Here is a 20,886-nt window from a genome sequence, read left to right on the forward strand (position 1 = left end):
CTCCTCTTTCACATCCGTATAGGTCATGGATGCTGATAAATGCCTTTACCTTTAAAGGAGGCGACGTCCCTCTACATGAGTGACATTTATTTGAAAGCGGCCTGCTGTCGTTTTGTTGCAGTCAAGATTCAGGTGAAGTCAGGACAGAGTCGCCCTAATGGTGCTGCAGAGATCCAAAACAGTAATTAAACATGATTTTTAATGGAATATTGAAGAACAGCCCTGGTGCAATTTAAGCAAAACCTGATATGTCTGCAAGCCAGGATCTAATGAGCAGAAGGAAATAAGAGAATCAGGGGGGAAGAGGACAATATAGTCCTAAATGAACAAAATGGCCTTGTACCACCTGCTAAGCATCGATCAGTAGCCAAAGGGACTAATTGATAATGCATTATTAGCTGCCTCCCCATAATGGGACTTGTATTTCATCCTGTCCTTGATTGCGGGACGGAGGTGGGGGAAGGATTTGGCAATGAAGCACCGAAAAACAGATGGCGAAGGTGAATTGTTCCCGTGACACATCTGCCAGCGCGTTCTATTAGACTTCTCAGACAGGTCAGCTCCGTGTCTGCATTCGTCTGCGTGTTTATGCGCGCGCAAGGCAGACCTTTCTCAAAGCTCGGCAACACACCTCAGAGTGAGGAGGGAGTCGAAGTGGATTTAATTGAAGCCTGTGTTTGTCTGGCCTTGATACAACCGCAAGTGCACGTCTGGGGCGGTGGGAGTAAAGTGAGGCGGGCAGAATTAAAAACCAACCAGCTGTGCTGATTGATCTCGCCAATAGGCTCATACGAGGGGCCGCGCATCTCGGTGTCTCCAACTTTAGCGCAAGTTGTGTTTTTATTTAGAAATTTGGAGTGCGTCGGGTCTGTTCCTTTGAATTGGTCTTGACGTGCGGCAATAATGAATTTCAAAATTAACTGCAATTAGAGGAACAAAAGTGGTAGGGGAAAAAAAAAGATAATTACCATTTGTCAAACAACAACGCTGCCGTTCCACTCTCCCACACGCGCAGCCTTTGTCCTCCCACCAAAACATATCCCACGTCAGTTCCACACTTTGCTTTCTTCAAAGTAATTTCGCATTTGTCAGTCTCATAAAAGCTGTGCCCTTGCTGCAAGTTGGAATGCATTCCGCGGCGGTCCTTTCTTTCAGTTCAACTTACATATTTACTCAGACAGACGTGTTATCAATAAAGTCCTGCAAGCCTGCGTTCGTACTTTGGATGCGCGTGGCGGCGTCTGAAACGGGTGAAACGCCATTTTTAATTGATAATACGTGGCTGGTTCTTTTCAGCTGCATTGTGTGAGTAACACGCATTTAAAGCACATTTCCAAAAGGCACACAGAAGATTTGTGGGGGAGCGGCTAAGGTTCTGGGAGCTGCACGGAAATACTGGCTCTGATCCGTGGAACTGCAGTTTTGAGCTTTCTGTGCCTTAACCAAGACGTCTGAATAAAATGTGGTCAGTAAGCTGCGGCGCATGCATTACCCATGCATTACCCAGACCACTTGTACTTCCCTTGTGCCGAGCAAATGGAGGCCAGAGTTGCAAATGTGCTTGGATTCCACAGTGCGCCTCCAAATTTGTCACTTTAAAAGCGGTTTGACTCGATACGAAGCAGAGCGGAGCCGGTAAACTTCCTCCCCGCCTCTCCCATTTTGATTATCAGCAATGAGCGCTTTCTGTTCTTTTTTTTTTCTTTTTTTTTTCTTTTACTGTAATGTAATTTTATCTTTCAACTTACCTCCACTGCATCCCTTGAAAATGAAAGACGCCAGTGTTATGCTGACAGAGGGAGACAGAGTGGGAGTTTGTGGTGTCAATCAACACCTGCTCTGCTCAAATTCGTTTAAAAATAGTGGAGCTGGGAGGTGTAGCGAGGGAGCTGACAGCTAAATAGTCCTTAGAGATTTTTGATAGGCAGAGGAGCTTGGTGGCTGACAGTTAATGCTTTGTGTGTTTGGCCCCCAAGGAGACTTTCAGTATAGGTATTTTACACGGCCCTCAAACAAACATCAACTTGCCGTTCTTCCGGCTTTCTACACTAAAAGCTGCAGGGTGTCCTGGGTGTGGGATAGCGGTGCTGTACTGAAAGGACTATTATGCAGTGAGGGAAGAAGAATAGCTTCAATCTCCTCATGAAGTGTCATGTAAAATATGAAAAGGAGCACAACGAATCTCCTCTGGAAGTGTCACAACTACGAAGTGAGATGCAGGTGGGATTTTTAACCAAAGGCATCCAAAACAGTTTTAGTCAATATTGTACTTATTTACTCCGAGGTCTCGAGTAAACCCACAGTGAAAGGACTCGGTGCTGCATTATAGAGGCTGTCGGAGCTCGGGTCAGGCGGGTGACGGGAGTGAAAAACAACCAAGCAAATGTGTTCCGCCTCATGTTTAAAAGCATGAAAACCCAAGTCAGCATTTCCCTGCTGCCCACATCTCACACTTCTGGGTTCGGCTCCGCGCGGCCAGTGTGTTGACCGCGAACGCGTTCTCACGGCGGGACAGCTCGGAGAAACCGGCGCACGTGCTTGAGGAGACCTTTTCATCGGAGCAGGTGTTCAATGAAGCGCGCTGACAACAACGGAAGCTAAAGTCCTGGTCTGGGAGCCATCAGGAAGCTGTCTCTGGGATTTTATGTGATTCAGATGAATAATTCATCTGTGTTGTTTTAAGCCACGAGTGTGTTTTCTGACGAATTCTTTTATATTTTCTTCCAGGAAATATGAGAGAAACATCCATTTAAAGAAAAATGTTAAAAAATGTGTTTTGGGACAGACATTCAGATGTTGTGTTGGATATTTCCCACAATTTTAAACCATTTATAGTCTAATTGATGACATGTCTTGGAGATTCCATATCTTTTGTCTTCACAGTCATCATCATTACTTCATAAATTATTTGGTTCACTTCAGTTTTCTGCATCTATGCTTCATGTGTGTGCGTAATAATCCGACCCCACCTCCCAACATCTGCTACCGCTGGTTTCAAAACAAACTCAAGGGGTCCACTCTGTGCTTTCACCGCATTTTCTCAATTTTCGGCGTCAGGTTATTTATAAAGTCCACAATTCCCTGTCTTGCATCTACTCTATCAATTTTTAATGCAGTCACATTTGAACAAAGAAATTAATATTTAAAGGCTCAATCCGTGCTCGGTCTGCAGCACTTTATCCCCCTCGTGCGTCACGTTATAGTTGATTCTGGACTCAACAGCGCGGACCGGAGTTGGAATGAGAACCGTGTAAACTCGGCGTCATGTGACCGCCGGGGTAGTTGAGGGATTAAAATGGATTACACGCTGAGGCGGCGCATATTTTCCAGGTATTACTTTTATTTTCAGGTCCAGCTTCCTTCTCTGAGACTACAGGACATGTCCTTAATACTTAAATTATACCCTTTTCCATCTTTTTCTTTTCACCTTATGGCATCTTAAGGAAATACATGTAGTGAAACTTTATCATAAAATACCATTTCTTCATTTAAGACGTCCTACTTCAGCCGCTGTTGCCTTCTGCTCTTGTCACCGTTTGAGGGTAGTAACACTTGAAGATAATACTTTGTTCCAAACATTTTCAGCCGAGCTTGATTCTGAGACAACATTTCTGTTTCTGCGTCGCTGCACAATGTTGACAATCACTGTCTGGAGGTTTCACGCAAGCTCCAGTGGTTACAGTTTTTTTTATCACGCTGCAACTTCATAATGGTAGATTTTGACATTATGCTGCCATTACTCTTTCAGTCGTTGCTTATTTATTCGACTTTCATCTCAATTTATAGTTGTCTTGCCTGGTGTCCTTTGGTTGTGATGGGAGAGTAGCCAGACTTAATTTTATTGTATTATTGTATAATTTAACATGTTGTTATTCTTTGGATAAGATGCGACTGTCTGGCTTTCGTCTTGGCTTTAGCTCTTTTAAGTATGTCGTGTAAACTGAGGGTATTTGCAAAAACATTCATAAATTCTGAAAGATAGTGTTTCATAGCAATGTACTATAATCAAGTTTCATTTTTAATTAATAACTGAAGTATTGAAAATGCAAGAAATCAAAGGATTTTTCCTACCTCACACAAAATGTTCAGAATTATTTCTGGTTGAATCACTGGCATGAGCAGAAAGAGAAGACGATAATTAAAAATTCTAATATATATTTTTTCCTGTTACAAGTGCCAGCACTTATTTCTGAGAGCTGAGTCGCTTTTTCAAAACTCAAATCAACACAGCAGAAGTAAGTGTGGACTGAACTGTGGCTCAGTCTTTCAACTTGTTCATCAACGTTTGCTGCTGCGAAATCAAATTTGAACATAAACACTAACATACTGTTAACTGGACGCTTGATACGGCGCCGCTAGTCGGTGTCGAATAGACGACTGCTGACCGACCAAGAAAACATACAGCCTAGAGCTTCCCACAAACACTTCCTGGCTGCACCAGATTGGACTGACGTCTGTTCACGGATCTCAAACCGGACCAACACGGCGTCTCGTTTGGAAACTTTTTACGAAAATATTGAATCAAAATGTGTTTCTGGAAGCATCTGAGGCCCAAAATAAGCCATGAATCTGCTGAGTCTGTCTCGATTTTAGATTGCCAGTGGTAGCGTAAATGTTTACAGGGATTCAAGAAGAATTTCATAGCTTCTTGCATGGACAGCGATGCAGAAATGTAGGACTGACAGACCTTGTGGACACGTACCATAAAAATGCCATTTGACACAAAAATGTGCATCTGAAAGTAGACTTAAAAGTATAAAGATAATATATTAAACTCACTGGGAAATACATGCCACTCATCTAAACTTGCGCTTGTTGAGAAAAGGGTATGTACACGTCGTCTTTGTATTGCATTATGCTTGTGCTTGTATTAGTTTCACTTTTACTTTGCAAATTTGCATACTTTTGTTAACGCGTTCTGTAAGGTAGCATAAAAAATAAAGTCCCCCCCCTTTTTTCTTTTAATGGAATCGCGGATTATGCAGGAAATCTAAATAAATAAAATAATGAAATGTGCTTCAAAGAAAACAGCTATACATATTGTAATGTCGCCGCTGCTGTTAGTGTGTTTTTAGGTCAGTGTGTTCTCAGTTTTCTAGTTGGGAGACGAATGTTTTCAGTGTCGGAGGCGTGCGCCGAGGTGCGCGCAGAGCTGCATGTCGGTTACATGGGTTAATTTTAGAAGTGAGCCGAGTGTTGGTAAAGAGTTTTGAAAATAGCAGTGGTGCGAGACAAAAATATTGGCACACATACTGTAGGATATATAGAAGTTACATGAGTTCTGTATGTTGTAAGAACAAATGTGAATTCTTGTATTACTTATTAAAAAATGTAGTGGAGTGACGTTCGTAGCCTCTGTGTTCCCCCCAGGCTGTTTACTGAATGCTGTTTGTTGTTGTGCTAAATATTTACATTCGCCTACACACCTTCGTTGGATTACCAAAAAACCCCTGCCTCCTTACGCAGAGAGCACTGCCGGCCAAAGGCCCAAGAGGGACCGAGCGATCACAGGGAGGGAGGGAGGGAGGGAGGGGAAAAAAACTTAATGCAATTTGTATGGTGCAGAGCACTCGGCAACCAGATGGGAGCCAGGCTGGCTTACCTGAAGCAGCTTTCCTTATTTACTTCAGCGCCCAAGGCCATGTCAGACAAGGGGGAGAGAAACATGTTAGCCCAAGCAAATTATCACGGCTTTCAGCGTTCTATCAGATCCTCCCACTCTGCAAAACGTAATGGAAGTCGAAGCGCAGTGCTCAAGGCCTTCACCTCCGATGTGTTCTCATTCGCGGTAGGACAAGGTGTGTGTGGGAGATAAAGGAGCAGGTCCCAGTCACTCCCAGCCTGAAGACTGTGGCATCTAGAACATTCTGCTCTTGCCAATCATCAGGGTCAGGATATTGGATGGAGAGTAATTACACCGAGGGCACTTTGGTAAGGGCACTGTGGTAAATCACAGCGCTGCCTCTGCGTATGTGCATGACTGTTTGTGTGTCCTATTAAGGAAAGGTTAGGCAAACTAATTATAGAGGGACAGTGTAAATAGAAAAAGCCATTGCTTTGAATTAATGTCCATTTGATGTAATCAGTTGTGGCTTTTGAATGGTGGCTAGCAAGCAGGTACAAACGTGGAAAAATATCAATTGAAACCCAATTTTAATGTCAGGCGTGTGGCGTCTTTGCTCGGTGACACAGAAAAGCTATTCTGAAGTTTCGTTAATCAATTCATTATCACGTTCGAAAGCTGTGAACACCTGCACAACTAGACTGAAACGCAACCTGATCTCCGCGTTGTTGTGAGATTCCTGCGAGCTCTCGCCGCGGTGTTGTGTCACCGACAAATATGGCAGTGAAATTTCTTGCAGGGTGAAGATCTCGCTCTCCTTATTACTATGGAGATCCAATAATTTTCATTCAACATCTGAGCCCCTCACTTGTGTCTGCGTGGTCTGGTACAGGAGAGCGCGTTGTGAGTGGTAGAAATGGTAACATGATGAAATCCTCTCCGTCCGTTTATTGAAGCGGTGGCTTCTCTCCAGGAAGTTAAAGCTGCATCAGTCTTGGAAGTATTATTGAGATTTAATAGGTTACAGGTTTTTTTTTGTTTTGTTTTACATTTGTAAAGTTTTAGACCTTGAAATAAGAGTAATAGCTTTATAGCATTTTGAAAAATTAAATCCTCTCAAAGAGGCCTTACAATAAGATTTTCTTTATAAAATCTTTCCAACGAAATACAAAACAGTTTTTAACCTCATTGTAATTTTACGATGCATCTAATATAGGATATACACCGATCAGGCATAACATTATGACCACTGGCACTAGAAGTAAATAACATTGACCATCTTGTGACAATTCATTGTTCTGCTGGGAAACGTTTGGACCTGGCATTCATTCATGTGGATGTTACTTAGACATGTACCACCCACCTAGACCAGACCAGGCACCCCCACCCCTCGATGGCAGCAGACATCCCTGTTAGGATGCAGCCTGACACAGGCACACACCCAAAATGGTTTAGAAACAACTTAAAAAAAAAAAAACATAAAAAAACCCAGCACAAGGTGTTGACCTGGCCTCCAAATTCACTAGATCCCAAACTGTCTGTGGGATCTGTGGGATGAACCTGGAACAAGCCTGATCCACAGAAGCCCCTCCCCTCAACCCATAGGACCCAAAGGCCCCCACTAACAACACTGCTAGACACCACAGGACACCCTCAGAAGGCCCATGTCCATTCTCTGATAAGTCACAACTGTTTTGGAGGCACAAGGGAAACGTATACAATATTAGGAAGGTGGTCACAATGTTATGCCTGATTGGTGGATATATGCATATATTTTATTTTTTTTGGTACACGTTTTTTGATTTCATTTTCATTCATTGTGCTAAGGGCACTTAAAGGATACTTCTGCTCCGTCTGAAGAGGTGCCAGAGAGCATCCGTCTCATACGTGAAACTTTGTTAGCATGACACACTTGAAGATAACAGACCCCCTCATTTGCATTATTATGGAGAGATGCGTGGTAATCTGAAACGAAACAACAGAAGGCAGGAAAAAAAATGAGGTGGGGAAATGCAAAGGCAGAAATAATCCGGAAATGAATGAACTGATAAATAAACAGACAAAAGTACAAATGAATCGGATAACGCATAAAATCTGTGGGGTGGGGAAAGCAAATAAAAAGCTGATTCAAAGGTAAAAAAACGGCAAAACAAATGAAAAGAAAAATGTCAGTTTATGTCAAAATGCTATATCATTTTCTTTATTAAATTAAATTGAATTTCGGCAGTTCCCGTCCTCCATAGGATTATGCATATAGACAGTATTAATTACTTATTTATTTGGCCAAATTGTATATTTAGACTAAGATTATAAAGTCACACTGTCAGATAGACTCAATATATACTGTATGTTTATGTCTGAGACGTCAGAAGTGGTTTTGTGCGAGACTTCATGACATTGAACAGCATTGCAAACTACAACACTGACTAATAAATGTACGGTTTAAGCACAAGATACAGGTAACACACATTTGTATTTTATTGTATTTGAGTTTACAGGTGTACCTAATGAAGTGGCCACTGAGTTTATACGACGCTAATTAAAGCGCAATTATCTAAGAAGCTCACTTTGGCCTGTAAACTGACATTGCTCTGTGAATAAAGTGTTAAACAGTGAATGTTTTGTGTTTATCCGCTGCTACTGAGAGGCTTACGCTGTGCATTAAGGCAAACCTGCAGGGCTCTTGTCATTTGGCAGCTCCTCGATGATGATGCTGTTGTTGTTGTTTGGGATCCAGGAGCGGGGGCAGGTCAGGTGGTTTACAGGATGGACTGGACAGGAGAGTGTAGCCTGCGGCGACAGTTCAGTGTCATCATTACCAGAGATGAGCTGGTTTCTGTCATGCTGTTTGGCTTTCTGAGACGTTTCATTGTCCATAATTTGCCATCTTGCCTAGTAAATGCAATAGTTTACACATGTTCCTCAAGACACACAGTGCATGTAGGTGCATAATAAGGCGCTGCCAGCATATGGTGAAGTTGGCAATTTGACTTTTTTTTTTATATATATATATATATATAATTAATTTTGTGTAAACATAGCTGTCCCGTGTTGTTTACTAGTCTCATCTTGTTAGACTGGCTGTCAGAGCATGAAAGCTGGTCGCTGAAAAACCTCCAGTCGAAGACATCCATGGGTGGTCCGGCGTGATGCTGGGAAGGCAAGAGACCACATATAAGAGGGGAGGGGTCAGATTTTCCACCCCGCCGGTTGTTTCACTGCGACCATTTCATTTGAGATACATGTGACGAGAAGCATGACTGCTGCTCTGTAAGCCCTCCCCCCGGCGCAGTGCACGCTGCTGAATCTGGAAATAATGATTTAATGACAACAGATTTAAGCAAGTTAAATTCTATTGGAAATAATCTATTTTTCTAGTTTGAACACAAGTCGGTGATGAGTTGTAGAAAATGACATTTCAGAAAATTATGCTCACACATGAAGTATATTCTCAATTTTCAGAATGTGCGCTGCAGATTAGATTTTTTTATGATTATTCGATTATTTCATCTTCTTGTCTGATCACTCAGATTAATGGTAAAGCTAAGTGCGATCACCATTAACTTTTAATCTGCACGGAGCCATTAAAGAAACCTGAGATCTGTCGCTTAACGCCAGAAGTAGTAGACTTTCAGAAGAGACATGTTGACCCGTGACTTTCATCAGCGTTCCTCCTTTCTGGTTCCCCTCACTCCTCCCACTCCGCCTTTGAAGCTCCACCTGAGTCTCCTTGGAACGGCATTGGGCTGAACCTTTCCGGATTGATTGGAGCACTACCTGCTCGCCCGTTTGTCAGCCATGAGTAATCTGTAACGACATTTAGAGCATCGGCGGGGGCCTTGCAGTGTGCATTCATTGTGGAAAATGGACAGCTCAATCAAAAGAAGCTCTTGAAAAGCCAGTCATAACCGCAGGCAGAGCCTTGACCCAGAACACCGTCCCACTGGCTCCAGTCACAACCTCGCCAGCATCCCTAAATGGGAGGTCCTAGTGCGTTTCCTTGTGAACTCAGCGCTTCTGCTCGTCTCATCCCTTGCTGTTTAATAGAGCCATGCTTCACTCAGAAGGCCACATTATCCTTGTTAGGAGACAGACGCTTATGGCGCCTCCTGCCATTCTCGGCTCTCCACATCAGCTAGCACAGGCCACCCGTCACTGCGCTGCTTTACATGGTAATGGAAGTTTGAAGACGTGATGATAAGGCAGTAATGCCCTTGGCCTTGTGACGTGGGGTTCATTTTGGAATATTTACACGTGGAAATATTTCATGGACTGGCATGTATCTGTTTCTGTACTGACTTTAACATTAAAGTTTAGCTCAAAGTTTGTTTGTTTTTTGTTTGTTTTTCTTTGGACGACCAGGCTTGGTGTCAGGATCTCTTTCATGTTGGAAAGGTAAATTGGTCTGTGAAGGAGCACATTCTTGGCTCTTTGAAAAGAAGCTTTGGACATTTGCGGTGCCGGTGATGACACCGATGCCATCTGGTACAAAGAAGGAACCACGGGAGGAAATGAAACACTTAGAGTATGCTTTTGACTGGTTGCCAGGATGTGCAGACAGTGCATTCTTAAAAGCGTTCATCTGTGATGTCTCCCCTCAACCATTGTGAACTATCTCCCTTGAAATGCTGCATTCCCCTGATGTAGAGTCACCCAACCCTAATCCTCCTATATCCACTGATGAATCCCGGCCGCACACACACGGTACAGGCGCCGCCTAATTGAATTTCCTTGGTCACAATGAACACACACTCAGGACCTGCGAGTTCCAGTTCTTGCCTTTGATAAGCAAATGACCCCTATGGAATTGAGGTCAGAGCCTGCGAAAACAAGAGTGAGGGAGAGAAAAATAAAGTCCTGCGCTCAGACAAGCCCAATATCGACTCACGCGGGATTGAGTCCAATGATGTTTACCCTGTGTGTGTTGAGCCCCTGTTGGATCAGGGGGGAGATCCATCCTACACACACACACACATTCATTTGAGAGACAGACGCCTGTGCTCAGACAGTCTGACCTCTTCCCTTTTGTTAAATGTTATTCTTCCTCTCGCACATTTAAATATGGTGGATGTGTAAATAATCTTGTCTTTGCCAAAGATTAGAACAAAACAGTAAATATGAACATGTCCTTTGTGCTGGTGTGTGTCTGTGTGTGCCAGTGGATCTGGTAATAGCTTGTAATGTACTCTATTGCCTGAAGACTTTGCAACAAGCTCCATCATACAATGGTAAGGTCATTTTATTCATGAACCCAACCACTCTGCATTTCCTCCGGTCTTTTCATTCCATCCGTTTCATTTTCTAAAACTCGGGAAGTCTTGAGGCAGAGCGGCGTTTTTCTCTTTGGCCCACAGCCTGGACGCTTTTACGGATGGTCCTTTTTTAGATACGAGCTCCGCGTGCCCCCTCTCTGTGTGTTCGGGTGAACTAAATGATATCAGATCATTAGCGCCATTTTTTTTTTTTTTATTATTATTATCGGAAAATGAGGTCATTTTTAAAACCCACTTGTCTCCTCGCGGCTTCACTTTGATTTACTCTCCAAAATCTCCACTAACGGTCTAATCTACAGTTATCCCCGTGCACCTGCAACACTGAAGCTTTACAAGCAGCAGCAGTGAGTGATTTGTTGACTCTTTCTTCGCTGGGTTTCGCCTCATAGGCAACGTAGCCGTTACCCATCAAATCACTGGAAATTGGGTTTGTGTTCGGCTTGTGTACGGGCGCCGCTGAAAAGGGCACGGCCACCTTCCACGCGTGAATTTCCCGGCAAAAATATAGTTAATAATGACTCTGCATCTCCCTGAAGAATTGGTGGGAATACTGCTGTATTCGTCATGTAGTATCAGCCAGTCATTAATGATGCATGATTTTAAGTTGTATTAATAAAACCAGGAACATGTTACGTGGCACAGAGCTGTAACTCAGTGTTTAGTAATGCTTGTCATACATTGATTGTTTGTAAAATGGTGTGTCAGCATCACTATGTATATTGTTCTGTTGGTCAGCCCCTCATAATGGTTTCCATTTAATATTATGAAGTGAATGTCTGCTTTCAGACTGAATTGTGCTTAAACGCCGCCTAGTAAGTTGCCCCATTGCCCTGCAGTGAGAATAAACCCACCACGGTTTCAGCTTTAAGCCCAGGATTCATACGGTGTCAATCACATAATCACCCTTTAAAATTTTCACAGTAATTTTAGGTGGTTTGGGATATGAGCTCATTTATAAATGGGCCGCAGATCAAACCGAAGGCTGAGGGAATCGTGTCATGTTTTAATTATCATTTAACAGGGATGTTAAGTGCACGCTCACTATCTTGCAGGAAGGGAAGTGTAAATTTCCTCTCGCTCTTTTTTTTTCTTTTCCAGTTCCTCTGAGGCGGCTGGGCATACTATTATAAATCAATAATAATATAATTGAGTCTTAAGTGTGCCAAAGCCCCGTTCCCAGACATACGGCTTTCTATGAATCAATAGTGTAGTTTCTGCGTCGGTCCTCTCTATCTCTGGGCGATGTTCATAAAGTTTTGTTTTGCCGTCCTATTGGAGGGGACTTTGGGGAAACAGCAGTAAATAGCAGCCAGCCCAATCATTATTAGCTGCTTAAAAATTACAGCCGTATTTTGTTCACCAAGTGATGAGATTATTTTGTCCTACTTATTAATTGGAGTGAAATTGGACAGAGTGACTCACAACAGTGTTACTGGAAGGTGTCAGACACAGAAAGCAGGTAATTATGGAGACAGGAAGAGATAAGGAAACAGAATGCAATTACCCTGGCAAGCAGAGCTTCAAATTGCTCTTCTTAGGATTTCTCACCTCAGGTTGCTATTGTTCATGCTTTGCATCTCCATACTGATCTTTATTCCTTTCACCCTCCAGCTCCAGCGAGAAGAAAGGTTTGCATTAATCAAATGAATTCCTACTGTAAGTAGAGCCATACTGAGCACTGAACACATTTCAGATGTATGTATTCGGTTATTTTTTTTCCTTGTGCGCATAAACTGCTGTGAGCTCGGTCTAAATCAGGGCCATCAGATGTTTTCATTGTTCCTCACATCCAAGGCTGTGGGGATTTCTCAGGATTTAGTTTTATGCAACTTTCAGGGTTTTATGGGATTTTTCATGTTGATTTTCCAACTTTTTGCCTTGCATCTGTATTGTTTTTGCAGTTACATACCCATAAGTGATTCATTTTCTAGATCTAATTAACACCTAATGCATAATAATAATAATTACTCACATACGTTGCACAAGCACAGGCTTCACGTAATTGACATTAGTGCCAAGAACGCCATAAATGATGGGAAAAACCAAAAACAATCTCTTAAAAGTGTGGGAATTGTTGTGTGGGAAACAGAAACCGAGGCTTCTGGGGATTTCCAACCACAAACCAACCAACATCTGTATTTAGAGTATTACTGTGAGATTTGGTCGATTATTAGTTGGCGGTCAGCGCCTGGGAAAGGGTTTTAGCGGTGTCCTTTTTGTTGTGCTGCATGCAAGCGCTCAACAAAGTCTTTAAAGATGCTAATGGCTAGTATGGCTATGCGGCTGCCCAGTGCATTTCCATCTTGTAAGCAGTTTAGTTGAGCAATAAAATGAAACCTACGCTCTGAACACTCTGTGCAAGCAAGCTTTTGCGGATAACTAACTGTGTAATGTTCAGTTACAATCAGCACTAGCCACTGAGGTCAAATCAAACTCAACACGGATTTTGCAATTTCCTTTCCTCATCAGGTCTACGCTCAATGAATCTAACGCTTGTGATGAATAGCATCGCGAGATAAAAGGTAAAGTTTGAATCAAAGTTTAAATACTGATGGCAGAAGTTATGATTATTATTTACCAGTGAATCAAGGCACTTATTGTCTGTCAGTGTCTTGGCTGACTTTATGTAAAGGCCACAAAATGCAACAGCGGGATCGCCGTCCTTGGATGACCCGTAGAAAATTTGAATGTTTGCCCTGTTGTCAGCAGCCGTATATGTTTTGCAGTTCTTTTAAGGCCAAAGCTGCTGATTTGGTGGAAGAAGAAGGATTTCTTCTGCTCCACTTGTTCATCCTCTGTAGTGCCCATTTTGTTACTTTAGCTATTTGTTTGAGCTTTTAGGTGCCCTCTCAGCCTGCGCCAAAAACACTCTCACTGCACACACACAAACCTAATAGAAGAGCTGGACTTCAGAAAGAGAGGTTAGACGAGAGTTTCTCAGTCCAACCTTGAACTGAAGACTTAATAAAGCCAATATAAACATATCGCATTTTCTTCTTTTCAAATTAGACGTGAGCGAAGAGCGGATGAGAGCACGTTGGCGAAATCATCACAAGGTGACGCTCGCAGAACCACTTCAGGGCTAGACTCACTGCACATGTACTCGTATGTACATGTATCAAAACTGGCCGCATTTAGACACTAATACATGGGGGTCTGCCAGTGACCCTTGCAGCTACTTATCACCGTCCGGCGTTGGAGCCACTCCACGTTCCTCCCCGACAGCTCGTGTCACCAACGGGCCAGCCTGCACTTTACGCAGCCTTCTACGGAGCCGCGTGCAGTTTGCCTCAAATTGTTTACGAAAAAATATCCCCATTTTTGGTTTGATGAATGCTCAAGTGCTTTATGTAATTGCTGTATAGGTTTGATGGCGTGATAGGTGCCACTTAGTCGGGCTTCAGTCTGGAGCTGGAAATGATCATTGCAGACCAAGATCAAGTGCGTGAGGGGAGTGCGAGAGTGTCACAAAGTGCTTTTATGTAAATGACAGCTGAAGAGCGGCTTTCCATTGAGATTTAAATATACTGCACTGTATATGCGACTGCTGTCAGTCTCCAGGATGTCTCCTCTGCGACGCTAAAGTGATCTGTGTTCACATGAAGAGACAACACCGAGAAAAGATGAGACGTGGAGAGCTGAAAGCTGAAGGAAAACAAGGCAATCTCTTTATCAGAGTGAAGATAAAGTAGGGCACGTGGTGGGAACCAAGGTCGCAGCTCAGTGTATAAAAAATACCTCTGGATTACACGTCCCAAATGTAAGGTCAAGAGAAAATGAAATGAGAGATTGCTTCTCAAATATCCAAAAAGATGCTGGGACCGGTTTAGCAGAATGGGTTTTGCCCCTATTTTCGTTTTTTTTACTTGGAGGAGGCCTGCCTTTATTTTCTTCTTGGAAAAACAATAAAGCTATTTTTGTGCTGCGTCACTTGTATCAACACTGCTGTGCATAGATAGTGAACTCTCTCCCCTTCCTGGGTTTAGTAATACAGAAGCAGTGTATGTGGAGTATTTTTGTTTGCAGGGTGTTTGTTTAGCTCCTCCATGTTCCTTCCCAACTGTTGCCGTTTTAATGCCCTCCAAATTACACCGAGGATAGCTGTGAGGCTCTCTTCTCATTTTCCTCAGTTAACAAGCACTCGGTTTATATATGATTATGGTTCTCCGCTTGTTTATTCTGCCTGACTTTATTTATTTTTTTCAAATTACTTCGCTGGTTTAGCTCAAGGTACGAAATGCACTAAGGGTTTCAGTTCGGCTCATGTGCTGCTGTTTCCTTCTCTCTTTTTTTTTCTTTCAAGGTGAGACTGTTTGCGTTCGTTTAACTCTATGCTGCCGTCAAACAAGCAGACGGGGGATAAACCCGGCCTCATCCGGCGCCCGTGTTCGCCGCTCTGACTGCTATTCCTGTGTTCGTTTTGCAGCGCTGCCAGTCATGCAGGTGACGATTGACATTACCAGGCAGCAGGTGGAGAAGATCTTCGGTCTCGATGAGTACTGGTGTCAGTGTGTCGCCTGGAGCACCACGGGAACCCAGAAGAGCCAAAAAGCTTACATCAGGATTGCTTGTGAGTGCACTTTAAAGCGATCGCCTTGTCTTTAGAAATGCTTCATAACAAGGTGCTTATATATTGCATGTCTGTACGCAACAAGAGGATATTAGCGAGATTATGCTTTCACTTTGGCTGGTTGGGGAGGGACTAACTTTCATTTAACAATTAGCCCAGAGACCATTATGATCTGCTGCACCACAGTGTATTACTGTTATTACAGTTTAGTTAAATCATCTTCTTGTGTTCCTCCTTATGAGAAGAAAATATCAGACTCTGGCAGAAGAGGAGAAGAGAGCGATGCATCTGCTTGAAGGCAGTTTATTTATTTCAAAAAGCGAAACATTAAATTTGAGTATTCATGAGCATATTTTTCAGCAGATACAGTATATCAGCAATGATCCCAATGAAAGTAACTGGAATAAAAACAGATTCGAAATTTATTGCTCCGCAGCAATCATAAATCTGTCCCGGGAACACAGACACATCCCTCGCTGCAGCCTCAAAAGCTTTATTAGAAGAAGCCATTTTTTACATTTGAGTGTTTTAAAGCATTCTGCCTATTAATTCCCACATAAATATGTATTATTCCAGGCAAAGTCAGAGTCAGCCTCCAAACCACTAGACGTTTTGAAAACACACATTCGTTATCCATCCTCGTTTGAGAGCTCGGCAAAGTCGGATAGTTGCGAGAGAAGGACACACACGTGCTCGACTCTTAACCGCGCATTCATGATATTCACATGCACGCCCGTGTTCTGTCACATACGTCTCAGCTTTCCAAGACCGTTATAGCTCAAGTCTCCTCCAGTCCCATTGTATCGGCTTTAATTAAATTGAATGTCGTTGACCTCTCTGCTCGTCTTAACGTTTCTCTCGGCGTGATCGGTGAGGACAAGCGCAACATCTGTTTAAAGGAATTCACCAGCGGCTCGCAGCCGCACCGTCAGCCACTCACCACACAATAACACATTGCTGCGCACTGAGTCAAAACCTGGGGTGAACACATCAAATTTGCGCCAAGCCGCCAGCCATCAGCAAGCCCGTCTGGCTCATCTGATACAAATAGTCCTGCATTTATTTTCCCCCGCAAGAAATAAGCATTGGCAATTTTACCTGTGTAATTCACAGCCGGGGCTTACAGACAAATATATAGCAGGACTTGGTGCAGCAGTATTCAATGAGACGTAATGTGAAGCCCCATGCAGTCAGCCAGGCTCGCAGGAGCTCTTGTCCAGGCGCCTCGGGGCTTTGTTTTCGTGTGGCTGCTCCAAGCCGTCATACAGATGGAAGCTAGAGGCTGGCGGATGCCGGAGAGAGGAGAGTGGGTGGGAGTGAGGGGTAATGCAATTGCTTTTGCTTGATGCCGGGCCCCTCTGGCAGCAGACAAGCATCTCTGAACCAGCCAGGCAGCCTGTAATAAGCAACATGGTTGGTGCCACCGATCCCCAGTGTGGCTTAGGGGCCAACTAGAGTGCGACATGCTCAGTGAAGCCACGGGTGGACATCTCCAGTGTAGAAAATTCGGGCGGCATCACCAGGCAAATCTCACGAGCGCTTGCAAGCATCCTAACTGGTTTTGTTTCTCCCCATTTTTTTTTTTTTATGTGTTTGTTTTTTTCCAAGACCTGAGAAAGAACTTTGAGGAGGAGCCGCAGGGTAAAGAGGTGGCATTGGACCAGGAGGTGTTACTGCGCTGCCATCCCCCCGAGGGAGTGCCACAAGCCGAGGTGAGACACGGATACACAAGATATTTTTAGGCCCTCATCTAGCATCCATTTACCCTTTCCTCACCAGGAGGACACAGAGCAAAAAGTGACTCAGAGACAGCTCCCCAGCATCTCTCTCCGCTCCACCGGGGAGCAGAAAAACCCTGTACGGATAAATTACACCTCTAATTATTCCCAACTATTGATTTATTATCTCTCTTACATCTCTGAGAAGCCGTATATCACATCGTCTCGTCACATCACTCAGGACAGGCTTGGAGGCTTCTCTCCCTGTTTGGCATCTCTAAAGGCCTATCCATAATTAATGGGTCTATTTGCCTCACTCTCTCCCTATCTAATTCTATATCTCTCTTTGCCGTCTCTCCATGCACTGCATCTCTCATACACTCTCATTCTGCTCAAGTCTCTCCCTTTCTCTCTCTTTCTTTTTCTCTCCGTTGCCACATTTCTCAGTGGTGTGTGTCTGTGTTTAGAGGGCCAGACTGGGGCCAGCTGTTTCACCTCGTGCGCCGCGTCCGCCAGGTCCCAGATAGGCACTAACTGCTCTAATAACAACACAAGAGGAGCTTAGGCCAGACACTCAAACAGCCCAGAGACCAGACACGGCAGACTAGCCAATCACAGCCAGACTGCGCGGGGACGAGGAAGGTGCCAACCGCAGTTCAACGGAAAAGAACATCAGAGCAGAAGTCACCACGGGAGAAAACAAGGGATAGCGCACAAGAGGAAGAAAGTCCAATTATATGCGGTATCACAACTGGCTGTAATACCGACAATAGCGCTGCCATACCGTCGGCTTCTCTCGAGACAGCACAAGGTCAAGCGAGAGCAGGAAAACAAGCGAGCCAATCTGAGAGTACACCCAAAAAAAAATAAAGAATAAAATAAACAACATCAGTTTCAGCAAGAGGCCGCAGAAACTACACAAAGGATGATCAGTTTTGTTCACAGACCACCAACAGCTCCAGAGATACCCAGCAGCAGCAAAATAAAAGCTGCGCGCTCCCCACAACTGGTGAATAAATATTAAAATCAGCGGGGCGTATAAATAAATGAAATCCATCTCTGTGTCATACCAAGCTATGTTTGTCTTTTTTGTCTGTTTGATTGCATTAGAACAGAAGTTCCTCGCCGCTTTTCTCGTCCGCGTAGAAACCTCTCTGGCCCCCGTCGGTGGTGCGGCTTCTGTTGAGTTTTTTGACCACAGAAATGTATTTTCAGGTGGAGTGGCAGAGAAACGAGGATGTGATCGACCCGGCGAGTGACCCCAATTTTTTCATCACGGCCGACCATAATCTCGTCATCAGGAAAGCCCGGCTGGCAGACACGGGCAACTACACCTGCGTGGCCAAAAACATTGTTGCTCGCCGCAAGAGCACCTCTGCCACGGTCCTAGTCTATGGTAGGTGATAACTTCTCTTAACTGATGTCAAACCTCTGCACACACACAGAGGCTAATAGCAGGTCTAGGCTTGGTTGAGCTTCAGAACAGAAGCTCAGACCAGACAAATCATTTTATGCTTGCATGCTGCTTCCGTTATCCCACATTCCCACATTAACCTCTGCATGCTCTTTTGCATGCAACATACCCGGGTGCAAGATTGTCGTACAATTACACACAGATTTTACAGTGTAGCTTTAATAATAGCATCCAGTGCAGTGTTATGTGACATATGGTGACAACTTGCACAGGTCAGCTCCGTTTTTCAGCAACACCGTCATAAACATAAACAACGGCATAAAGCGATAGTAGCGTATCTGCGCATTAATTAGCTATACTTAAAATGTTACTGGCAGCCGCTCGGCCCGAAAGCTGGCAGTCTCTGGCGCCGGTGCTGCCATCTTCCTCCTCCTCTGCAGCGGATCCGGTATGAGAAGAGAAATTGAATTAACGGGAAACAGTAAATAATGACTTGGCTTGATAAGCACACTGACCTTTATTAAAATGCAGAGAAACAGCATATTTGGTATCACAGAGGGTGCCGAGGGTCCTGGCTCTGCAGAAAGTTTCGCATACATTACAGCGCGGTTTAATTCTCAGCTACATACAAGCAGGGGATCACATGGGGCTGATTCATGAAGTCAACTTTGCGAATAAGAAACGCCACCTAGATCTTTTTTGTTGTTGTTGTTGCTGAAGTTTCCAGGGAGAGAAAAAAAAAAAAAAAAAGATGTCATGCTGTGAAGGAAGAACGGCAAATCTTGTTTATTACCTGACGTATGAGTAGAATAAACAAACCAAATTATTGTCTCCCCTGGTGAATATGAGCAGAAGAGGTTGCAAAACCTATCCTCTTAGCCTTTCACTCAAATTATTCACAGAAATCTCATTTTTTTGTTATTGAAATCACATTTTATAAAGAAAAATAGATTTGACATTAAAAGTAAATTACTTTTCTCCAAAATACGCGTGTGCCACATTTATTGGCCCTCCCCCGGAAAATCCTGTGATCAGAATCTAACCGAATATATTTCTCATCTGTGTCGCTGGGGTGTAAATACGAGGTGAAACGAATTCTCATTCATCACCGCTGGGAAGATCCGAGACCATAAGTAAGTGTTGCAATGAAAAGTTGTTGAGCTGCACAAATCACGCAAATAGACGCCGAGGACACCTGATTTCCACAGCGGGGGGCTATGATTAAGAAGTTTAAAGCCACAAAACATATAAGAGAACGTGTAAACGCTGATCCAAATGCACACTAAGGATGATGGTTCATCTCCAAAGCTGCAGTGAGACATCACCTACACCACCAGCAAGTAGTTTGGGAGGGTTGCCAGAAAAATGTCAGTCAAGAACAAAGTCTACAGTTTGCCAGTTGTTACAGGGTCTCTGAGTGGCGCTGGGTTATATGGTCAGATGAGACCAAAATAGAGCCTCTTGGCGACAAACATCAAAGGTGGGTTTGGCATAGACGGACTGAGAGAGCCATACAGGAAAAACTCCTCAAACCCACTGTGAAGTGTGGCGGTGGATCTTTGATGTTGTGGAGTTTTCTTTTCCCCTCCTCCGAAAGGCCCTGGGCATTTTGTTCGGACACATGGCATCAATACCGGCTGATATTATATGACAGCCTAACAGCGTCTGACAGGAGGATTAGAACATAACTTAAAGCAGAACGACGGCGCGACACCTTTAAAATTTACACAAAAATTGTTCTGCTGAATAAACGTTTCCCTGGCTTTAACAGTGGGAGAGGACGAGCAGTGTTCGCAAGCCTCAGCCGCTGAATCTTAGAGATCTGGAGAGAGTCTGCACGGAGGGATGGTCTCAGATCCCACGCCATGTGTTCACCCAACTCATCACGCGTTATAGTAGAAGCCTCAGAGTTATTATCTTGGCAAAAGGAGGCTGCAAAATAAAAAAGATTAATAAATAAATGAAGGGCTGCCAATAATTGTAGCACACATGTTTTTTGAGAAAGTAGTATTTGCTCGATGATGAGAATAGAATATGTCTTTCAATAATGCAGCTTGAGTTAATTGGATTTTTGTGAATATTTTAAATGAAACATTTGAAAGGCATCTTGTTATGCTCATCTGTAGCGCTATCTACACGTGTGCGCACCTGTTCAGAGATACTAGTGCAGTACTGGTGCTGTGAAATGGGAGCGCACTGTGAGTATTTACACCCCCTGTAAATTCAACTTGTGTTTAGCTTTGAATCTGGTTTTGTTTTGTTTCTGACCAGATTTTGGGTTGTTGGGTGACCTCAAATTAAAAAAAACCTAATCATGATGGTTTCTGTCTTTATGTTTAATAGAAAAT

At 43.6% G+C, this 20,886-nt stretch overlaps 1 protein-coding gene across 1 annotated transcript in view; it reads left to right on the forward strand.

Moving 5' to 3' along the window:
- The window catches only part of unc5a (unc-5 netrin receptor A), a 130,337-nt gene that overhangs the window by 73,722 nt on the left and 35,729 nt on the right, over positions 1-20,886 (forward strand). Inside the window, exons 3-5 of the mRNA XM_084549642.1 lie at positions 15,263-15,406; positions 17,015-17,118; positions 18,340-18,520. Coding sequence (XP_084405768.1) covers positions 15,263-15,406; positions 17,015-17,118; positions 18,340-18,520 — 429 coding nt within the window. The remainder of the gene's footprint in view (positions 1-15,262; positions 15,407-17,014; positions 17,119-18,339; positions 18,521-20,886) is intronic.

This window comes from Chelon labrosus, assembly GCF_963514085.1.
Source record: "Chelon labrosus genome assembly, chromosome: 8".
NCBI lineage: Eukaryota > Metazoa > Chordata > Actinopteri > Mugiliformes > Mugilidae > Chelon > Chelon labrosus.